The following is a 20097-nucleotide window of genomic DNA, read 5'->3' on the forward strand; positions in this document are numbered from 1 at the left end:
TCGCCCCCAGTAATAAGCATTTTATGTGTGTGTGTGTGTGCGCGTGTGTGTATCTGTGTCGTAGTGATCATCAATCAAAGCTGATTTTCATAAACAAAATAATGATTTCCTTGTGAAAATCAGCTTTTATGTCTTTGGTGTCCAATTCTTAGCAAATTGAATGGTCCTATATTTTGCTCCTCTAAAACAGCACTATTCTCAGGGTTTTGTGACGGGAACAAATCCATTCGTATGTCCCGCTGACTCACTTGACTTCACCAGGTTGACCATCACATGTCGAACGTATGATTCACTTCATGTGCACATATGCCACAGAAGTGAGAAAAGACAATCAGCCTCAGACGCTGACATGCTATAATCAATAATCACAAGGGTCAAGCACTGAATACTGCAAAGTATATAAAATGCATATATGGCAATTTCCTGAATCCTTGTACACAGACCTGAGTGTTTGCCTCTCGTGACGGCAGCGCCGTCGTAGTCCTAATCTAGTCTGGAGTGGTCTTGAAAGCCACCTTTTACGCAAAGCTTTCTTCCAGTGGGGGAAGCCACTTTCTGCACTGAAAACAAGATGATGCATCTCCAATTTTAAAAATAAAAAAGCATTAGTTAGTCACAAGTACTTAAATGAAATTTGTAGAAGTTACTTCACTTACGTTGGTTTACAATGACAGCTTAATAAACGTAATAAATTAATGTGAATAAACTTCTTTTTTTTTAGTACTTGTGATCAATTAAAGCAATTTTCTTTTCAAGCTGGAGCTGGATTCACTTTTCTCAGTGTGTTCTAAATACCAGGGACTTAGAAGTCCCTGGTATGAAGTCCCTGGAGAAATGGCAGCCGGCATAACAAAACACCGATGAGGTACTCCAACCTTATGTAGTCGACTCACTGGGCGACCTCTTGCTGTTGTCATGTTGTATCTTGGACAGGCTTCACAAGACCCCCCGCTCTTGACTGCAAATCAAATAAAGGATTGGAGTCAATTAAGCATATCCCTCGAGTTTTCATTTTTTACTGAAATTCACTGGAATTTCACTACAATTTACACAATGAAAAGCATACCACCAGGTCCCAATGGAGCACATCATCCCTTGACGCCTACACAGAAGACCATGCTCCATACTGGAAAAAAAAAAATAGAAAAAAAAAATATATATATATATATACAGTATATATATATACCTGGGAAATAAATATATTTCCCAGGTTTCTGCTTACCATCTTACAGAATTAGCACTGAGAGTTGACTGGTGGCTCAACAGATCGGAGGGTTAAGTCCCCAGCTTTACTCTGGTTGTCAGTATCAGAGATGCTCCTGCCCCAGTTTGTGGTAAGAGCAGAAATATGTGTCATAATAGAATCCAAGCATGTATTCAGTTGAACCAGGACCACATTATTATTCATTTAAAGCTGAAGGAAAGACTTAAAGAAAATATAAAAGTAGTTAGACATGAACGTTTTCACTATGTCTAATGTTAAATCATATACATGTTTGTAAATTGTATTGTGTGTGTCAATATTACTGTAATGTTTGACAGTGACAGAGAATATGTAAAAAAAAAAAAAAAAAAAAAAAAAGCACGTCTATGTATCAGGCAGGAATTAAGCAATATTTGCCCACTGCCAGCTCCTGAAAATGAGGTTGAGACAAAAAGTTGGTAAAGAGCAGGGCACCTCTTCATCAGGTCAGAAATAATTTAGAGTAATAGCATTCAGCGATGTAAACTCTGAAATGTCACATTGTAATCTTATGAAATGACACTTAAGCTCAGTGAATTCTAACACCTCATGTTGATAAGACTGACCTTTAACATAATCGCTTTGATTTTTATTAGTTTTATTAGTTATTTTTATTAGCGCGCCACCAAATCTAACCCTACAAAGGGCCTTAGTTAGCATTAATGTTATTTAACGTTGGCTTTGCTTTTTAATTTTCTGTTTGTCAAACTTAAGCTCTATGAAAGCTGTTAGTAAACAGAGATTTATGATTTACCAACATATTATTCCTGTAGACTGGCATGAATTGGTTGAAAGATTTTCTCAGATTGTCGTGAAGCGATCGGTACACTAACTATCGACGTGTGAAGCAAGTAACATCAAGTCTTGGAAAAAAGGGAAAGAACAACATATTTTTATAAAAAACAACAAATATAGACAAAAAGAAGCTAAATTTTTTTTTGAGATCTTCCATCTTAGCATGTCTTATTTACACCAATCTTGTTTGATTAGGGAAATATGCAGCAGCTGGTGGACTTTTGATACCTACGAGAAACTTTTAGTCCTCCCTTCAAAATGATATTGGCACAAATGTTTGACACAAGTTTAGTTAGTTTTGGCCAAATAAGATTTCGACTGGCTAAATTCTACCAGGTTGCTTTATCTGTGCATCCACGGTTTCATTTCCGTGGACGGCTTGTGAGTAGAGATTGACAGAAAAGCTAAACTGCACATCATCATTACTCCTGGGTCAGAGCTGGGCTAAGTAGCCAATTGGCTAAAACTGACATCTTTTGGCCAAGCCGCAGCAGGGTAGGATGTTAAAGTCATTTCGACTCATCAGGCTAAGTGGACACAGTTGACTGAAAGGTCTCGAACCTCCACACGTCTGGCTGCGGGTAGCTTTCATTGCCAACAGTTCTCAATTAGAGCAGAGGATAAGAGGACATCTGGGCGGCGGAGTCAAAGTCTGTTTGACTTATGTATATTAATGTCCGCCCACAGGCCTGGTTTCATTTCATAAATAAACCTTACATGGAGCTGCAAATGTCAGTCACTCTGTTTACAGCTTGGACTGATGCTGAGACAATATCCAAGCAGAGGGAGAATCTACCGACTTTTACTATGATAACTTGCCTCACTAACTCCTTTACATGAATAAAGTCAAAGTACTTTTGCATAATATACTAAAACAAAAATACAAAGCCTGCCAAAAAAAGGCAGACGATCCAAAGGCCAGATGTTTACACAACATCTGTTAGTACTAAATGAATTTTTTTACAACCTTAACTTTTCAGCCTTTTTATGGTTGAGATTATTTTCTTAATTACTCAAGAATTAAAACTTTGGTTTTCATTCGAATTAGATAATGTAAGCAAAAAAACCCCCAACAAATTCTAATGTACAGTGAGCAATGATGAAACACTTTTATACATGCAATGCAGTAAACTTTCCACTGTTTTGTTTTTTCTTTGCATTTTGTTTGTTAATCCTTGCTGTGTCTTTTGCACGACTCAAAGCACGTGCAAAAGATGCACATGCTTTGAGTCGTGCAAATACCTATGTGCAGGTACTATGCAGATAGAAAGATGCATAGCACCTGCATTTTTCTATGTGCTTCTAAAAAAATAGCTGTAGGTTTGTTTGTATTTTTAACACATTTATTGGGAGCTTTAGTGCCAAAACAATCATAAAAATTGTTTTATTTCTCAAATTGCAGTGGCATAATAACACTGAAAACTTCAAGAAAGTTAGGAATCACGTGTAACTTTGTACATAATAACTGATGCAGTATTGAAAGATACTGAATATCACTGAACCATTTTTAATGCTTTATTTTAAGGTTGATCAGCATTTAGGAGCTTTTACTTTGGAAAGCTGTGAATTCCCATGAAGATGCCAGGCTGTCTGTAGCCCCCACCTGTGAACCCACTAAAGTAGTATTGAGCCTTTTTTGGTGAAGTTAGCTTTAAAAAACCTACTACGAGTACGTTTTTCCTACCCAAGAGTGAAGGAGCAGAAGAAAAGGGAATAAAGGACTGTTACATAACAAGTGAATCTAACACGTACTACAGGTTAATGACATTTGACTTGTAGCACAGTCTCTGAAACCGCTGCGGAAGTGATAAGATCACATGGATGTCACAGTTTCTCCTTTTAGCTCATCTTTTGAGACAGATTCAGATGGAGAAGTGGAATAAAAAGCAACAGTGGAAATGGGTCAAACAATGACGGATGAGGAGCTGATCACTTTCACACCCACCTCTCACCCCATCCGCCTCACTCCTCCTCCCATCTGACGGACGCCAAACACTGAGCCTCCCTCATCGCTATAAAACCTCCTCACCTTCATGACTGTCAGGGACATAAACATCCTGAGGTGTCCGTGCTTATCTGACTGGCTGAGGTGGATGCAGATACTCTGAGGGTGAGTTCTTGAGATTGAAATAGTTTGATGACATATGCTGTGATCAGTGAGTTCTTCAGCTCTCATCTAATTGTTTATGGTGACATAACAGAGCTCGTGTCAGCGGAGATGTTGGCAGGTGCGCTAGTTCTGGGCACCATCCTCACAGCTTTACCAGGTATGAGACGAATGGTATTATTCTTTAAAGTGTTGTTTTTTTCTTTGCATTTTGAAAACTAGAATCAAGGCGTGTTGAGCTCGCAGATTTTTTGGGGGGAAAATTGTTCAGTTACAGATTAGTTTTTAATTTAGGATTTGTATTATTTACTTTTAAGTTTTAAAATCAAGTGGCAGATTTTTAAGAGCCATTATGTCGACAATATCCTGCAGCCAGGTGCCCTTCTCTTTACACTCCGACTTATTTATAAGTATTGATTGTCTTTTGTGCAAGGTAGTCAGCCAGGCCCACAGTCAGCAGCACAGGACGACACCACGGCTGCACATCAAGGAGAACGCTTCCTGCTTAACTTTGAAATGCTACTCTCTGAGATTTCATGTTTGAAATATATTAGGAAAACAATTGGCCATGTACTTGTTGCATGTCATCACCCTGCTTACAGTCGAGAGATGGTAATTCAGGTGAGAATTGTAGAAAATGCGGTGGAATATGTGCTGATTTTTGTGCATTTTTACCAATGGCATGCACATACATTTTGAGAAGAGGTACACAAGTGGACAATCATGTAACCATGATTTTTACTGTAACATATATGTAACATATGTATACTGTAACATATGTATATGTTTGCTTGTATTTTTTGTGCTTAGATTCCTAAATTAGAGCCCTGACAATTGAAAGATTCAAAGCGTTTGTCTCCTAGGTGCTCAGAGCAGGTGGAGTGTGTCGTTTTCCAGAAGAGTGATCTGTGTGTGGGCAGGAACTACAGTGACTCTGCCCTGCCGCTATGACTACCCCTCAAGTTGGTCATTTGTTCATTTTGCACTTCTATAGATGGACGGTTCAAATTTTTGTGAAAACAAGTAAATGTACTTTGTTGGGGTTTTATGTAACAGAGTATAAGAAATCTGAAAAGTTCTATTTTTCTATTCACTAATAGTAGGTTGTGTTGGTGTATCTCATTAAGTATCAGTAAAATATGGTGTTGTTTATGGCTTTAGGATATGTTTAAGTGAACAACAGCATTGTGTAAAACTACCCCAGGTCACACTGTGAGGCGCGTTATGTGGTTCCGTGTTTCTACTGAGGGCCGCAGGGAGTTTGCTCACCACACCGACCCCAACCAGATCAGCCCGTCCTACCGCGGGCGCACGCGGTGAGAAGAACTGCAAGTGCTGTTATTGTTACAGTAAAATTACGTTACTGAATTGCTGCCTGGATTCTAGCTACACCGGGGGAAGCTATTCCAGCTGCTCGGTTCAGATTCGGGGTGTGCAGCTGGGCGATGCGGGCCAGTATCACTTCAGGTTTGAGACAGACCAACCGCTGGGGAGATGGACCTCACCTGACACCATTACTCTGGATGTAACAGGTAGGTGAACAGAAACTAAAACTGCTGAGACATCTCAGAAAAGTTGCCGTATTTAATGACGTGTGTTTCTGTGTGTCACAGAGCTCCAGGTTCAGGTGCATCCAGCTAGGCCAAGCAACATGTTTGGATTTGGAGAAACAGTCTTTGTAGGTTGCCAGGCCAGAGGATGTGCTGCCCCGGGGAGAAGCTTGGCACTCTACAGGTAAGTCTACATAAAGCCTGTTTTATTATTACAAGCAGCCATCTACTGTGACCAGACAGGGGTCAACAGGACACGAAGGAGACACAAGACACACTGTTAAATAATCACTGGGTCAGAATTACTTTTTAAAAGTAGGTTAAAAAGGCAAATATAAATTGGTAGCAATAAGTCAGTCAGTGATTTTATCCAGGAAAGAAGATGAAGCAAAAGCAATAAACCAGGAGTACTTTCTGTGAGAAAAACAAAGAGAATACACACAGTTAATGTCAGCAATAGCTCTGTCAGTGACTGTGTACAGGAAAGAGGCACAACTAAACCCTGGTTAGGTGTATCTTTGGATGCAAAAATAAGAGAGAAAAAGGTGAGAGATGAGAGAAATGGCACTTATTTGACACAACTAAAAAGTGGCACCATTGAGCTAGTTCAGGCCATCCACTACAGCTGTGCTATCTGCCTAGCTAGCCCAACGCTAACTGGCTAGCTAGCTGGCTAAGTAGCCCAAAGTTGGCATTGGGTCGGGTTTTCTTTCCACCCCCTATCCCTATCTCTTACTAGCTAATGGAAAGAAATCACAGTTTACCGTCAGTTCCCTTATCGTGTGATGTTTTAGGAACGGATTGAACCTCGGCTCGTATGAGAAGAAGATGATTAACCGCTTTGACCCGCAGCACGCAGGCGCGTACACCTGCCGACCAATCCCACCGCAGAACGTCCAGTCACCGTCGGTCTCCCTGACGATGGGGTGTAAGTAATGTCAGCCAAGAAGAACAGAAACTTTTAGGATTTTTAAAGTTTTACACTGTGGAGATGCATCTGGAAGTAATGGACAGGGGGTAATATTTATTATGCTCTTGTTCATAGATGAGGACAAATGTCTTACAATTTGAAGAAAGCATGAAGCAAAGAATTTAGGAAATAATAATCATGCAATTTATTTCACATAATAAGCTGTAATACCTTGCAGCCTTGCAGCAAGTAGGTCCTGGGTTCAATTCCCGTGCTGGGGTCTTTCTGCATGGAGTTTGCATGTTCTCCCTGTGCATGCGTGGGTTCTCTCCAGGTATTCCGGCTTCCTTCCACAGTCCAAAAACATGACTGTCAGGTTAATTGGTCTATCTAAATTCTCCCTAGGTGTGAGTGTGTGTGTGAATGGTTGTTTGTCCTGTATGTCTCTGTGTTGCCCTGCGACAGACTGGCGACCTGTCCAGGGTGTACCCCGCCTCTCGCCCAGAACGTAGCTGGAGATAGACACCAGCAACCCTCCCGACCCCATTAGGGACAAGGGTGAACAGAAAATGGATGGATGGACGGACAAGCTGTAATATATATAAATATATATGTGTTACAAAAGTTATTCATATTTTGTCCTAAAGCATGCTTTTTCCATTGTTTCTCACTACAGATAGTCCTCGCTCCACTTCCATTGCAGTGTTTCCTGCCGGAGAGTTGTCAGAAGGGGGTTCAGTCACTCTGACCTGCAGCAGTGATGCAGCCCCACCTGTTGAGAGCTTCGCATGGTTTAAAGGTAAACAGCGGGGAATGTTGGTCAGTTGTAAGCGTTGAAGATTGTCTTACGATTGCATGCTATCCTGCCGACTCAACAAGATGTCGAGATCGATGTGGCTCCATCTGATCTAGTGGTCAGTTGCTGAAAGAAATAGGCCGCTGTGTCACATCATGTTTATAACCACAAGGAGACTTATTAAGAATTTCCAGAAACTTCAGCAACTCAGTAAAAAAAGTAATGTATAAAGAAAGAAAGTGCTTCAGTTGCATGTGTTTTGTATAGATAAATAGGAGTGACAACAAATGTACCACCAATAATCTTAAAGTAAAACATTTACTTCTTAGCCCATCCATCCATCCATCCATCCACCCATCCATCCATCCATCCAGCCATCCAATTTTACCTATTTACTTAAAAGTGAATAAATAGGTAAACAAACAACGTTCCAGTTTGTTTACCTACAAAGTGAAAGGGATGGGTGCACTTGATTCTTTGTAAGCCACACACCCATTAGGTGGAGATAGTAAAACCTTTCAAATTGTCAGAATTTCTGGTTTGAAATGATAGTCATCATATTTTCTGTCCACATGTAAACACACATTTTTCTCCTTTCTTTGCAGACATGGAGAGCGGCAGCATTCCAGACAGCTTCCGCCCTCAGCTCCACCTGTCCTACCTAAAGTACACAGACAGAGGAGAGTACTACTGCGTCGCCCGCAACTCCCTGGGAACAGAGCGCTCCGGATCACTTCTTCTCAACGTCAGCTGTGCGTGGTCCAAATGTGTCAGAGGGGCACAGCAGGAATATTTATGATAATTAAGTATTCCGCTGGCCAGTTGCTCAGCTGGACTGCGAAGATTAACATCAGTCTTTGCCGTTTAACTTTATGTTTTCTGTTCCTGCTCCTCCTGCGTAGACTCTCCCAAAAACACACACGTGTGGACGAGTCCTCAGAGGGACATCAGAGAGGGCTCGTCTGTAAACCTGAGCTGCAGCAGCCACGCCTCCCCTCCTCCCAGCAGGTAAAACATCACCTTGAATCAGCCCCATACAACTTTGCTACTTCACCATGTCATGCATTTGTTGTGGCCTTATTATTTTAAATAAGGCCCTCGTGTCTTCCTGACCAACTGTATTACATTTCTGTTGATTTGATGATGTCAAAAATCTGTTGAAATTACTAGGCCCAATGGTCACCATCATCATCATCACTTCCTTGATTTCCTCTGCAGGTATGTTTGGTATCGAATCACAGGTGACCAGGTGGTGCCTAAAGGTCACAATCAGAACCTGACCTTTCCTTCAGTGGGGGCTCAACATGCGGGTCAGTACTACTGCATAGCAACAAACCGACTGGGTTCCCAATCCTCTCTTGTTTCTTCGCTAACAGTCCTCTGTAAGTACAAGACGCATCCCTCCGCCTTTTTCTTTTTCATAAACCTTTTTTTTTTTTCAAACAAATTAACATTGTCTTGCAAAAGTATTCATACCTGGTGAACTGCTTGAAATCAGACATGTGGAAGAAGGCTCCTCGGGTTCTCTGCGATGTTTTGGGTCAGTAATTCATGGAGCGTCCAGCAGGAACTCTACGCTGGTTGTCCGTAAAGTTTCTCTGAGTCAACATGTGAAAGTCCTTACCCACTGAACTAAAACTGAACTCTGACTGGGATCATTTCAGATCAACCTGAAGAAGGAACTGGAGCTTTTTTGTAAAAAAAAAAAAAAAAAAAATCAGTCTTTAGATGGACAACATGGCAGAGACAAACTAAATATTGATTTTTAGATATTTTCAAATGTATCATTTCCATTTTTAGACCCATGACTATGTGCTACTTTGTGTTAGCTTTACATAAAGTACACATCACTTTATGGTTGTAACAAGACCAGATGTGACAAAGTTTGAGGGCTGCGAATACATTTGCATGACATTTGATGAGTTACTGTAACGGTATAACTACTGGCCTTTGCTTCACTCTCTGGCTTCGCTTGTCTTTGATTTTAAACAGTAACAAAACCAAAATGATTAGAACTGCATGTTGAACTTCAGCTGGTGTTTGCCTTGTTTTTATGAAAAAATGATTTATAAGAACATTAATCTTCTTTTCTTCCCTCCTTTGTGCAGATCCCCCTAAGAACACCTCAATTCTGGCGCGTCCTTCCAGCGTGGTGGACACGGGCCGACCTCTGACCCTGACCTGCAGCAGTCAGGCCTACCCAGCCGTGGACAACTTCACCTGGCACAGACTCGCTGTGGATGGTGGCACTGTACACTGTTAGCGCTGATTTTTTACTCTTTTTTTTTTCTTTGTGGTGGATGTTTGCAGTCACCGTTTGACTTAAATTAAAACTGTAAAGCTTACCTTTTTTTTCTGTTCTTCATGACGCAGCATGGGTCACCAAGTCTGGGCCCGTCTTCACCTTCTCCGAGGTCAGTCCTGGTGAAAGTGGTCAGTATTACTGCGAGGCCAGGAACCGAATCGGAGCCCACAGCTCTCCGGTCCTGACAGTCAGAGTCAGAGGTACAAATCAGCTCTGATGGATCATCTTGAATGTTGCCAATTTCTTGAAAATCTAATTTCTACTCTTACGATCAGTCCTGTTTTATTTGTTTAATTCCTCTTTTTATTTTCTAGCTATGATGGGCAATCTTTCTCTTTTAAATTACCAGTATAATCTATTAAAGTGCAACCAGCTTAGCATTCAGCATTCAAGTGTTTATTTCTGTTAAGTGAGAATGGGAATACTATGTTTCACTGCAGTGAAACCCACCTGCTGCATATTTACAGCCATGTTTCTGATCATCTCAGACGTTGCAGAAGAAGAAGAAAGAAAAAAAAAAAACGGCCTCTGAGTATTTGTCAGTATTTATATCACTGAAGGTTTTCAGATATGGTTTCTGTTTGTCTGCGGCGATGAGCGATGAAGCCTCCCGGTCACCGTCGCAGTGGTCCGTCCGGCCTCTGGCTTTCATTGTTTTTCTATGATTCACCGTGAGTCATGCAAACCACTCTCACTATTAGGAGAGGAGGTGATGAGGTGCTGCGGAAAACTGCTATTCGAGTCTAGACAGCTGAAGAAATGGAGCTTTGGAAAGAAGAAGTGGAAATACAAGACTCGAGTCCAGACAGGCGTTTTCTGATGTGCAGATCTTTAGCTCTTCAATCACTTTCCTTTTCTATTTTTATGACTTCTGTTCAGTTGTAGCCGGCTGAACTTCCTGCTTTTGCGTTTGGCGACAGCGTGTTTCTGTCGTGCCGATGACGTTTGCGATGTCTCCGACTGCAGGTCGTTTAAAGGCGATCGCCTTGGCTTCAGCGGTGGGCGTGTCGGCTGGTCTCATCACGCTGACGGTGGCCGTCATGATCAGGTGACTGGAAGTACCTTCGCCTCTGCAGCAGCTGTTTTGGTTTTTTTCCCTGTTTATTCATCACTTTTCTTCATCAGTCTTGTCACTGACTGCGTCTCTCTCTCTGCGTTCACAGCAAGAACATGCACAGAGTAGACACAGAGTCCGTAGACGATGTAAACAAGGTACAGCTGTCTTTGTCGTTGCTTTTAATCAGTCTTAAGAATAATCCAGCATTTTGTGTTTTACTGAAGCTGACAGTAGGAGAAAACATGGGTTTGAAGAATGACCCCGGTTACCGCAGTAAAGTCTGGAATGATTTTTCATGATTTGTGATCCTATTTATCTGGTTTATCCTCTGAGGTTTGTGTCTTTCCGTTTGACCCCAGCATCCAGCGGCGACATCCGACACCGTGTGCTGCGAGTCAGCCGAACAAACCCTCCCTGTCAGAAAAGGCAGGATGTCCGACATCCCGGTGAGCCGCGCTCAGCGTCACCTGGGGAACGTCCACCAATGAAAGGGAAGAGGAATTAGATGTTTTTCATGTGCACACAGGAGGAGTCGGAGGATTTAAGTGACACCTCCCATCCCTCCATCGTTCCTCTGATGGACGCTCCGCCAATCAAAGAAGTTTCAGGCCGCAGCTCCGCCTCCAACTTCATCACTGTGCATTACTCCAGGATGTCCAGGTAGACACTAACCAAAGTATCCTGCTGTTATTGTACTTAATGTTTTGGGGTTTTTTTTTTTTACAAAAAAGTACCAGCAACACCGACAAATTATTTCACTTATAAGTATTATTTTACATTGTGACTGAAAATGTGCTCCTATATTTGGTTGACAAGTTACCAGTTAGTTTTGTCTTATTTCAAGTGTACTAAGATATTTGCACAAGAAACTAGACGAAAAATACTTAGTAAGTTTTTGTGTTTTTGCAGTGTAAAGAAATGTTTGGGAGTACTACTAATTGTGACACCAGCGATCAAGTTTGTGAAAAATTGTTCTTCCCCCACTAAGTGAGCGTAGTCACATTAAAGCTTGGAGTTTGCTAGATTTGGGAACATGGCGCTGCGATGCGAAAGAATTTCATGTTCAGGCATTTTGCGCTTCCTGATCAGTCACTGTAGAGGATTTTTCTTAACGTCGTCTTTTTGTCTGGAAGATCGGGTTTTTGTGAACTTTCCGATTTGGTGGTGCCTCATCTGTTTCCTGCAGCCCAGATCAGGTCCAGGTGCACAACATGAGAGGAGAGAGGAAACCGAGGGATTCTTCCAAAGTTGTTTACACTTTACTGCCCCAGCCTGGGCACTAAGCAGGAGGAAACGCCTCGTTAGGTACGACTCCTCACAGCACACACTGCAGAGGATAAAACCCTCTTCTCTGACGTTTTTAGCTTTGAGATTGTTTCGTCAACATTTCACAAATGCAGCAGAAATGGTAGCATTTACGTAACAGTGGAACGAGTTTCCTGAACGATTAAAGTGGCAGAGTTGACCATTGAAAAGAGGAATCAAATTCCAATCTCATATACCCCTGTTAGGCTGTAATCTAGTTATTTTTGCATCTTTTTAGTTTAAATGTATTCAAATCAGGATAAAACTACGTTCCTAACAGTGTGTTGGTACGCCTTTTGCTATTGAGGCATGGGTTTCACAAGACCCCTAAAGAAACAAGAGGTTAGCAGCAAGTGCTTTCAATCCAATACGTTTTGAAAGAGAGCGTCCATACATAAGTTGTATGTGCAGCACATCCTGCAGATGCTTGATTGAGATCCTGGAGACCAAGTCAACGCCTCATATCAGCCACTTCTTACTGGTTCTTCAAAAGAAGATCTGCTCCAGCAGCGCTAGAAAAGTTAAACACTGCTCATACTAAAAGAAAGCTGGTGCTTAAGAACTGATTTAGAAATGCTGTGTATGGATTTAGTGAACACTGACTGTAAACACAGCTCTATAAGGTTGGTGTTAGTGCAAATCGGGTTATTTACTAATTGTTGAAACTGTTTTTACTATGTCGTCTTGATCCAGAATAAAGAAACTCCAGAGATTTAAACATGGCGCCTTCGTAATTCTGATTGGTTATTGGTCCCCACACTCCCAAATTGTTACACTCATCTGTTTTTCCTGCTTCTAACTCTTTAAGGACAAAACGTCCACCGTCTGCCCTGGGTACCACGAGGAAACATTCACTTTACCCGCCATGTTATGTGTGATTAGTGTTCCTCCTCCTGATCTGTTGCTCTGTTGTCTTTGTCCCACAGAACACCTGGACCAGCCTGGTGTGAACCGCACTCTTTGCTTTCATCACCTGGTGGCCCAGAGCGCTTCCTGTATCAGTGAATCATGTTACACCATTCCAGTTCAGGCAGCGGAGGACCTCTCGGTGAACCCGGCTCCTGAACTCTGCTGCATGTCTTCTCCTCTTTTCTTTCAGTGCATCCCGGAGTGGCATGCTGTCCAGTGAAGTGAAAATGCTTTAAAGTTCTTAAAGGGTAAAACACAAATATAAAAAAAAAAAACTTCACGCTGCCTGGCTTGCACATTTTGGCACTAAATGTATATTTGGTATGTTATTTTTTTGCTTTCTCTGATCATTTAGACTGCTGAATGTTTGTATTCTGACATAATTGTCTGTGATAAGACTAATGGTGTGAAATTAGGAATATTAGGGGAGAAAACCACAAGAACAAGGCTTGACATTATGTCAACCTTTGAGGTACATTTTGACATCGCAGTGGTTGGGATCTGATTCCTTACTCTCTGCGTCTTTGTTGAATGCAGATTATTTTAACTAACTGTAACCTAAAAGGTGAAAACAAGGATAGTGAGGAAATATTAAACTGAAGTGACTTCTCACTTTGTTCTTTTCTAGTTTACTACTGATTGTGAATTATAGTTTGGCTATAAATAAACGTAATCTGCTTATCGACTGAATTACTAATTATAACTGTCAATTTGACTTTTTTCACAACACATTTGAGAAATTCCTGTGACTCTGACCCGCTCAAGAATTTGTTGCCACATGGAGGTTTTGTTCTTTTTGTCCGTCTTACAACACAGATATGATGTTACAGAATGTGGGGAAATTAAACACGGCAGCTACATTACTTTCGTTTTGCAATGATGCTCTTTGGTTGGTCAAAAATGGAAACGAAAAGCAATCACTTGCTTACTCAACTTCTGTTTCCTCAAATTTTTGTCTCGACCTGATCGTTTTATTCAAATTTCATATGGCTCGACATCAAAAGAAATGAAAGAATATTAATTTCATGAAGTAGAAAAAAAAAAGCATTTTAATTTTTACATTTCCTTTATAATGCAGAGATTCAACTGCAATGTTTTAAGAAAAACAGTATGCATTGAATGAGTATGAATATAATTTAGTGGGTTTTTTTTATTATTATTACACCAAGATTATATGAATAGATTTAAACAAGAACTCAGGTTATATATATATATAACACTGGATAAAATGTGGAATCAAATATGTCAAAAAACTATGAACAAATGGTAAACATCAGACTGTCAATTAGACATAGTATTTTTGAATAATGCCTTATAATCCTACATGTGACAAGATTAAATAAATTAAAGGTTAAAGCTGAATAAGCCATTGAGTTTAAGCACATTAAATAAACTTACATACAGTAAAAACGGGGGGGGAAAAAACTTCATCAAACGAATGAGAGTAAAGCTCATCTTTAGCCGTGTTTAGGGATCTAAATGGATTTCTAATAGCGGCTGTGTGGATCAGTGTCTCCCCCTGGTGGACACAGAATAGATAAAGCTGGCATTAGTCAGCCAGCGGGTCAAAAGGACAGGGAGGGAGACGCGTGAGGTCGTGACTTTATTAAATCACAATCTTTACTTTTGTTTTTAACACTGGAGATTTTTATTGACCTGTCAGAATGAGAGATGCGCTTCATCCCAGATCAGTTCGCTGTAAAACCTGAAAAATATTTGAAGTACCAAAAAAAGTATCATACAAATCATACCAAACAGCCCACGTTGTTCATATTTTCCACAGTAAAACTGACTTTGTGATCTTTTTGGTAGCGGCTCTTTCTCTGTGTCAAGGAATTTGAAGTCTAGCAGTAAAATAGTGCTGAAGCACACATCCCACGGTGCAGCGGGCAGCTGTGGCCTGTCAGCAGATGAGTAGCTATAACCCTTCTAAAAACATGTCCAGTAGCCACATGTCTTTTACATATGCTACATAAACATCTCCACTGAGACATTTTCTAAAAGAAGAAAAACAGTGAAAACCAGTAAACCGTGCGTGTCTTGCTTTGCATAACCGCAGTGTTAACGCTGCTGGATGCTGAACATTCTGTACTCTGTCTCAATGCTGTGGTTCAACAAATCAGCTGAATCAGTCTTCTTTCTCCACATCTTAACTCTCTGTGTCTTTTGCCAGTCTATTTTGTGGTATGAAGGTGTTTAGCTGAAAGGTAATTGTAACTCAAAGTGTCCCAATATGATAAAAAGGAAGCAGGGGAAGGAAGACGTTCCACTTCTGCTTTCCACTGACCAAAAAAAGAAAAAAGAAAAAAACGCCCCAGGGATGTACAGAGTGAGTTCTTGCTCCTGTCCTCAGACTGTACTCTACAATTTCATGACTTACTGGCTGATTTAAACTATGGGAAGGTGGATTATCATTATTCTGGGATTAATTCCAGGTAAGATAATATTTTCTGGATTGTTTTTGCCAATGAGTTGACATTAATTGTATCTCTTTTGGTTTTGAAAATGTTTTTTTATATATATACCGAAGGTGTCTGGAGTGGAAGATGGGGAGTGACCTATGAAAACCAGTGCGCTCTAAGAGGGACGTCAGTAGATTTGAAGTGCAAGTACGGCTATACTTCAGGGAATTTGGTCACCAGGGTCAGCTGGTCTAAAGCCCAGCAGGTCTCTAACGGATGGGTTCAGGTTCCCCTCTCACAACTCCCTTCATTGCCAAACCACTTTACATACATTGGCGATTACCACGGCAACTGCGACCTGAGGATCAATAATGTTCAGCCTTCAGATCAAGGAGCATATTATTTCAAATTTGCCGGAACATTTGGGGGATGGACAAGTGACACATACGCTTTCTTGACTGTGAGAGGTAATAACACAGGAACATATAAACACACATCCAAGACTTTGAAGGGACTCATGTGTTTCTCTGTCTCTGTGGCAGAGCTGACCACAGTGGTGGAGCCGAGCATTGCCAGGGAGGGGGACGCTGTCAAGATGACCTGCATGTCGGGCTGTCCTGAAACTAAAAAGATCAGCTGGTTCAAAGATGGGCGACTTGTTTGGAGGCCACAGTTCCAGGCCAGGAGAGAGGATGCTGGGAGCTACTACTGCGCCATCCAGGGAGAGGAGACGGTCCGGTCGGCCTCTGTTGCTCTGACTGTTCACTGTGAGTGTATGAAGGATGTTAAATATTAAATATGTCAACTTGAAAGCACGTCTCGCAGACCCAGCTTCACAGTATAGTGTATATTTCTTATTCCTGCTCTGTGTGGAAAAAATGTTACAGTGCTTCCCCTTAACTTCCTGAGTCACGACTGCCTTCTTGCACAAACACAACTGACTCATTGATGGCCATCTTCTTGCAGAGACTTTGTGTTACTTGGGACGACCTGATGAGGATTATTTGGTCTAAATTTGTGGTTTTGCTCACAATCGACTCACTCACCGCTGGCGTTCAGAACGCTGCGACATCCATTTCTCTTGACATTGACATTTTTCTCCCGATAAAAGTTTCAGCAGGACGTACAGCCAACGTCTTCAATAAGCTAACCATCTGATTCTTATGGAGCACATTTTTATGCAGAGGATTTCCGAAGTGAAACATCAGCATGTTTCCTCTCATTGGTATTCAACTAGAACATGTGGTTTCAGTTCATCATGTCCAGGCAAAACTTACAGAAAAAGTCCTGCTTTATAAACTTTTATTTGAGTTTCTGCAGCTTTTTCCCTCACAGAGGTAACAGAAACAGAAGAGCTGCTGCAGTCAAAACAGTCTCTCTTTCATTGTGAATAATATTTTAAAGGCACTCATGATTGTGTACAGGCTAGGATCCAGCTCTGCCAGCCCTGTACGAAAAATGAATTACTCTTTTTCTCTCCAGATCAGCCGACGAATGTTTCAGTTTCAGTGAATCCAGAGCATATTGTTGCGGGCAGCGGCGTCAATCTAACCTGCGTCAGCGATGCGAACCCTGCAGCAGACAACTACACCTGGTACAAAAGGGCAGAACCGACCGACTCCCACTCCCAGGTCCATGTGGGCTCAGGACAGGTGCTGTCCCTTCACTCCATGGAGTCGTCCCACAGCGGCCTTTACGTCTGCTATGTGAGGAACAGCCTTGGAGAGGGCAACTCAACCGAGGTGGTCCTGGCCATGGCAGCAGGGCAGAATGGTTTGTGGCATTCCTCTTTCACTGCTGCTAACTATTAACTTTATTAAAATCTAAAATGACTTTGTTTGCTCCGCAGGCAGCCAGTCCCTTCCCATCTTAGCTGGAGTTGGACTACTTCTTTTAGTGGCGTTAGTTGCCGTGCTGCTTTTGTTCTGGTGAGTCATCAAACAATTAGGAGTTTGGGCGACTAATTTGAGTTATGCGGTTGTTACTGTTGGCCAACTTACAGCTTGTATGACTTCATCGTCTGGAAATCTCCTTTTCTGCTTGGGACATTGCCTTCCGACAAATTTCAACACACATCGTGGCTACGTAGCATGCATGCGTCGTTTGAATTTCTATTTTTGACAACCAGTTTTAGTCACAGCAGGCAAAGAGCGACATAGAGGTCACTCAAAGTGCCTTGCAAAAGTATTGATACATCTTGAACTTCTTGATTTGTGGTGAAGTAAAAACCACAGCCAAGCGTAAGTTGTTCTAAAAATCAGGAAGGGCCAACATTTCAGTCTCTGGATGTGCAAAGCTGTTAGACACATTTCCTGTACCTGGAAAAACACAAATCAGAACTTAAACCCCCAACCCCCAAAAAACACAAAAAAACCCCGTCTGTTTCACTCTCTATGAAAACATAACGTGATAATTCAGATGAATGATAAAGAAATATTTTACAAAACTGTATTTCTTGTACTTTTTCCACATATCTCCTACAAACAGTAAAACAATTATTTGTATGTAATCTGAGTGTCGACTAGCAGTCGATGTATTTACCAATATTGCAATATCGGTTAAAAAGATGGCACAAGATAAAGCAAAAGTAAGGAACACGCTGTTCAGTGAGGTTAAACATTAATTTCTCTTGTTTTTCCAGGAGGAAACAGAAGTCTGAGGCGGACAAAAAAGTGAGTGCATCTACAATAAGCTGTAAAATTACATCCCAGCTTTCCGAATTCAAAGAAGTGAGCTGTGGCTTGCCCTTTCTTCTCAAATAAAGTTTTATGTGGCGTTTTGGGGAAAAATTGAATTAGAATTTTAAAAAGGAAAAACAAAGACTTTTCTCTGGTTCATCCGTCAGACTCATTTAGTCTCCAGACTCCATGGAAGAGCATCAAACCCTGAAGAACCGACAGAAACTGTTTATTCCAACATTCACATGCCTCCATCTTCTCCTCCACCCGCCTCTGACCCCTACAGCCCTCCAGCTTCACGCGGGAAAAATGTAAATATGTTTGCATGCGTTTACAAATGACCATCTCTAATAGCAATCTGACTGAGATCGTTCCATTCTTTTATTTTTAGACTCCTAAATCTTCTGAGGCTGAGATTATCTACACCACAGTGACAATCAAACCCAGAGACCGGAGAGCAGCACAACACGAAAACTCCTGGTAGGTTTATATGTCCAGCAGTATGTTTCCATCATTAAACAAATAATTCACAATAAAATACAACAATAGCAATATCAGCAGGTCTTAATCGGTGGATTGATTGAGCTTCATGATCTTCTGCTCAGGTCTAAAGGCAGAGAAGACGACAGCTCTGTGATCTACTCCTCGGTCGTCAAATCCAGCAGATGATTCGTCTCCTGACAACATCTTTGTTTTAAAATACATGCTCAACACGTTTCGGGAGAAAGAGGCATTAAAAGCTAAAGAATTCAGAATTTTAGTCAAATATAGTTTTTATTTATTTCTTTTAATATTAAATTTGGTGATTAAAAAAACTGTTGCTAAAACTGTTAAAACTATATTGTGATTAAAAAAAACATTTTTATCTCATTTTTGGACAGCATGAACCACATCATGTCCATTCTGCACACCTGTAAATATTGTATTTGAAAATAAATCATATTTATTGTGATTTTGACTCTTTTTTTCAGAAAACATTCAATGTAGCAATATGTTTATCAAAGTTGAATTAAAAAAATGAACAATTTTCAGTGAATGAAAAGGAAACTATATTCTGCCTTCATCAGTCTCAGAAAATGACCAGTTTATTATTTATGATCAAAAACCATTTATATTTACAACTTGCTCTCAGGACACACACACTGATAATTCCACTGTTTTTTGCATATTAGGTTATGTCACTTTTATTTCTAAAAGGTATAAAACGTCATAACAATGCATTATTTGGTAAATGAAACACAAAGAGGAACAATATTACCTTGCTAAAAATATTTTTTTGTTTATGGTTTTGTGGTTCAAGTTTAATATGACAGTTCTGGGAATATCAATACACATACGAACAAACACATGCCAATATATTACATTCACAATTCTAAAAACAAAATCACCAGTAGAAAAATGTTTTATGAAACGGGAATTTAATTATTATTGCACACTTGAATGGCAAGATCTGTCAGTATCCTTTTTCCTTTCACCTTGCAATTATTCTCTATTATGTCAGTCACATAAGGCTCCATTAAATTACTTTGAAGTTTGTGTTTATAACATGACAAAAGGTGAGAAAGTTCAATAATTTGAACAAAGAGACAGGAACAGACTAATATTTACAACAACAAAGCACTGATTGGGGTGATTGAAGTGGATTTAAAGTATAAGGCACATACTGAATGCTATTTGGAAATGTTATAAAATATGTTGTAAAAGATAAAATGTGTATCACATGAGTGAATGTGAAAGCAAAGAAAACTAGCATTTCCTCTGTGAGGCAACCTCAGAAAATAATTAAGCATTTTTTAAATCTTTAGGTGTTTGGTTGTCTGCATTGATTTGTTAGCTTAAATATAGTGTCGAAGTGGACTTAGCACTCCTACAATACGCACTGAGTGGTGTGTCCAGCACTGAGGACAGCGACTCATGTAAAGAGTTGATCAAATCTTCTTTTAAAATCAACTTTACTTCCAGAATAGCTCTGATTGATTGAGCTTCATGGAAGTTCATATGTCCAGTTATCCATACTTCAAGTCCAAAGTCTACTTCACA

At 40.6% G+C, this 20097-nt stretch overlaps 2 protein-coding genes across 4 annotated transcripts; both read left to right on the forward strand.

The window, feature by feature from the left end:
• The first annotated feature begins 4009 nt into the window (after positions 1-4009).
• LOC111608121 (B-cell receptor CD22-like) lies at positions 4010-13761 on the forward strand. Of its 3 annotated transcripts, XM_023330957.1 has the most exons (19): positions 4010-4148; positions 4240-4305; positions 5009-5107; positions 5350-5461; positions 5532-5677; positions 5759-5879; positions 6490-6623; positions 7282-7404; positions 8007-8153; positions 8304-8409; positions 8620-8783; positions 9510-9659; positions 9775-9906; positions 10673-10754; positions 10870-10918; positions 11123-11209; positions 11290-11423; positions 11950-12068; positions 12995-13137. In XM_023330957.1, exons 2-18 carry the CDS (start codon positions 4257-4259, stop codon positions 12044-12046), a joined length of 1932 nt encoding a protein of 643 aa, XP_023186725.1. In that variant the 5' UTR covers positions 4010-4148; positions 4240-4256; the 3' UTR covers positions 12047-12068; positions 12995-13137. The 3 variants fall into 3 exon arrangements, with proteins under 3 accessions (XP_023186725.1, XP_023186726.1, XP_023186727.1); XM_023330958.1 differs by lacking the exon at positions 11950-12068 and having other exon boundaries at positions 12995-13761; XM_023330959.1 differs by lacking the exon at positions 12995-13137 and having other exon boundaries at positions 11290-11439; positions 11897-12043.
• A 463-nt stretch (positions 13762-14224) lies between these two features.
• On the forward strand, positions 14225-19009 carry LOC111608122 (B-cell receptor CD22-like). The gene is made up of 9 exons (XM_023330961.1): positions 14225-15412; positions 15508-15846; positions 15922-16146; positions 16862-17152; positions 17229-17307; positions 18021-18051; positions 18225-18368; positions 18449-18537; positions 18663-19009. The coding sequence occupies exons 1-9, from the start codon at positions 15373-15375 to the stop codon at positions 18724-18726; spliced, it is 1302 nt and encodes a 433-aa protein (XP_023186729.1). The 5' UTR covers positions 14225-15372; the 3' UTR covers positions 18727-19009.
• Positions 19010-20097: the final 1088 nt, after the last annotated feature.

This window comes from Xiphophorus maculatus, chromosome 3 (genome assembly GCF_002775205.1).
Source record: "Xiphophorus maculatus strain JP 163 A chromosome 3, X_maculatus-5.0-male, whole genome shotgun sequence".
NCBI lineage: Eukaryota > Metazoa > Chordata > Actinopteri > Cyprinodontiformes > Poeciliidae > Xiphophorus > Xiphophorus maculatus.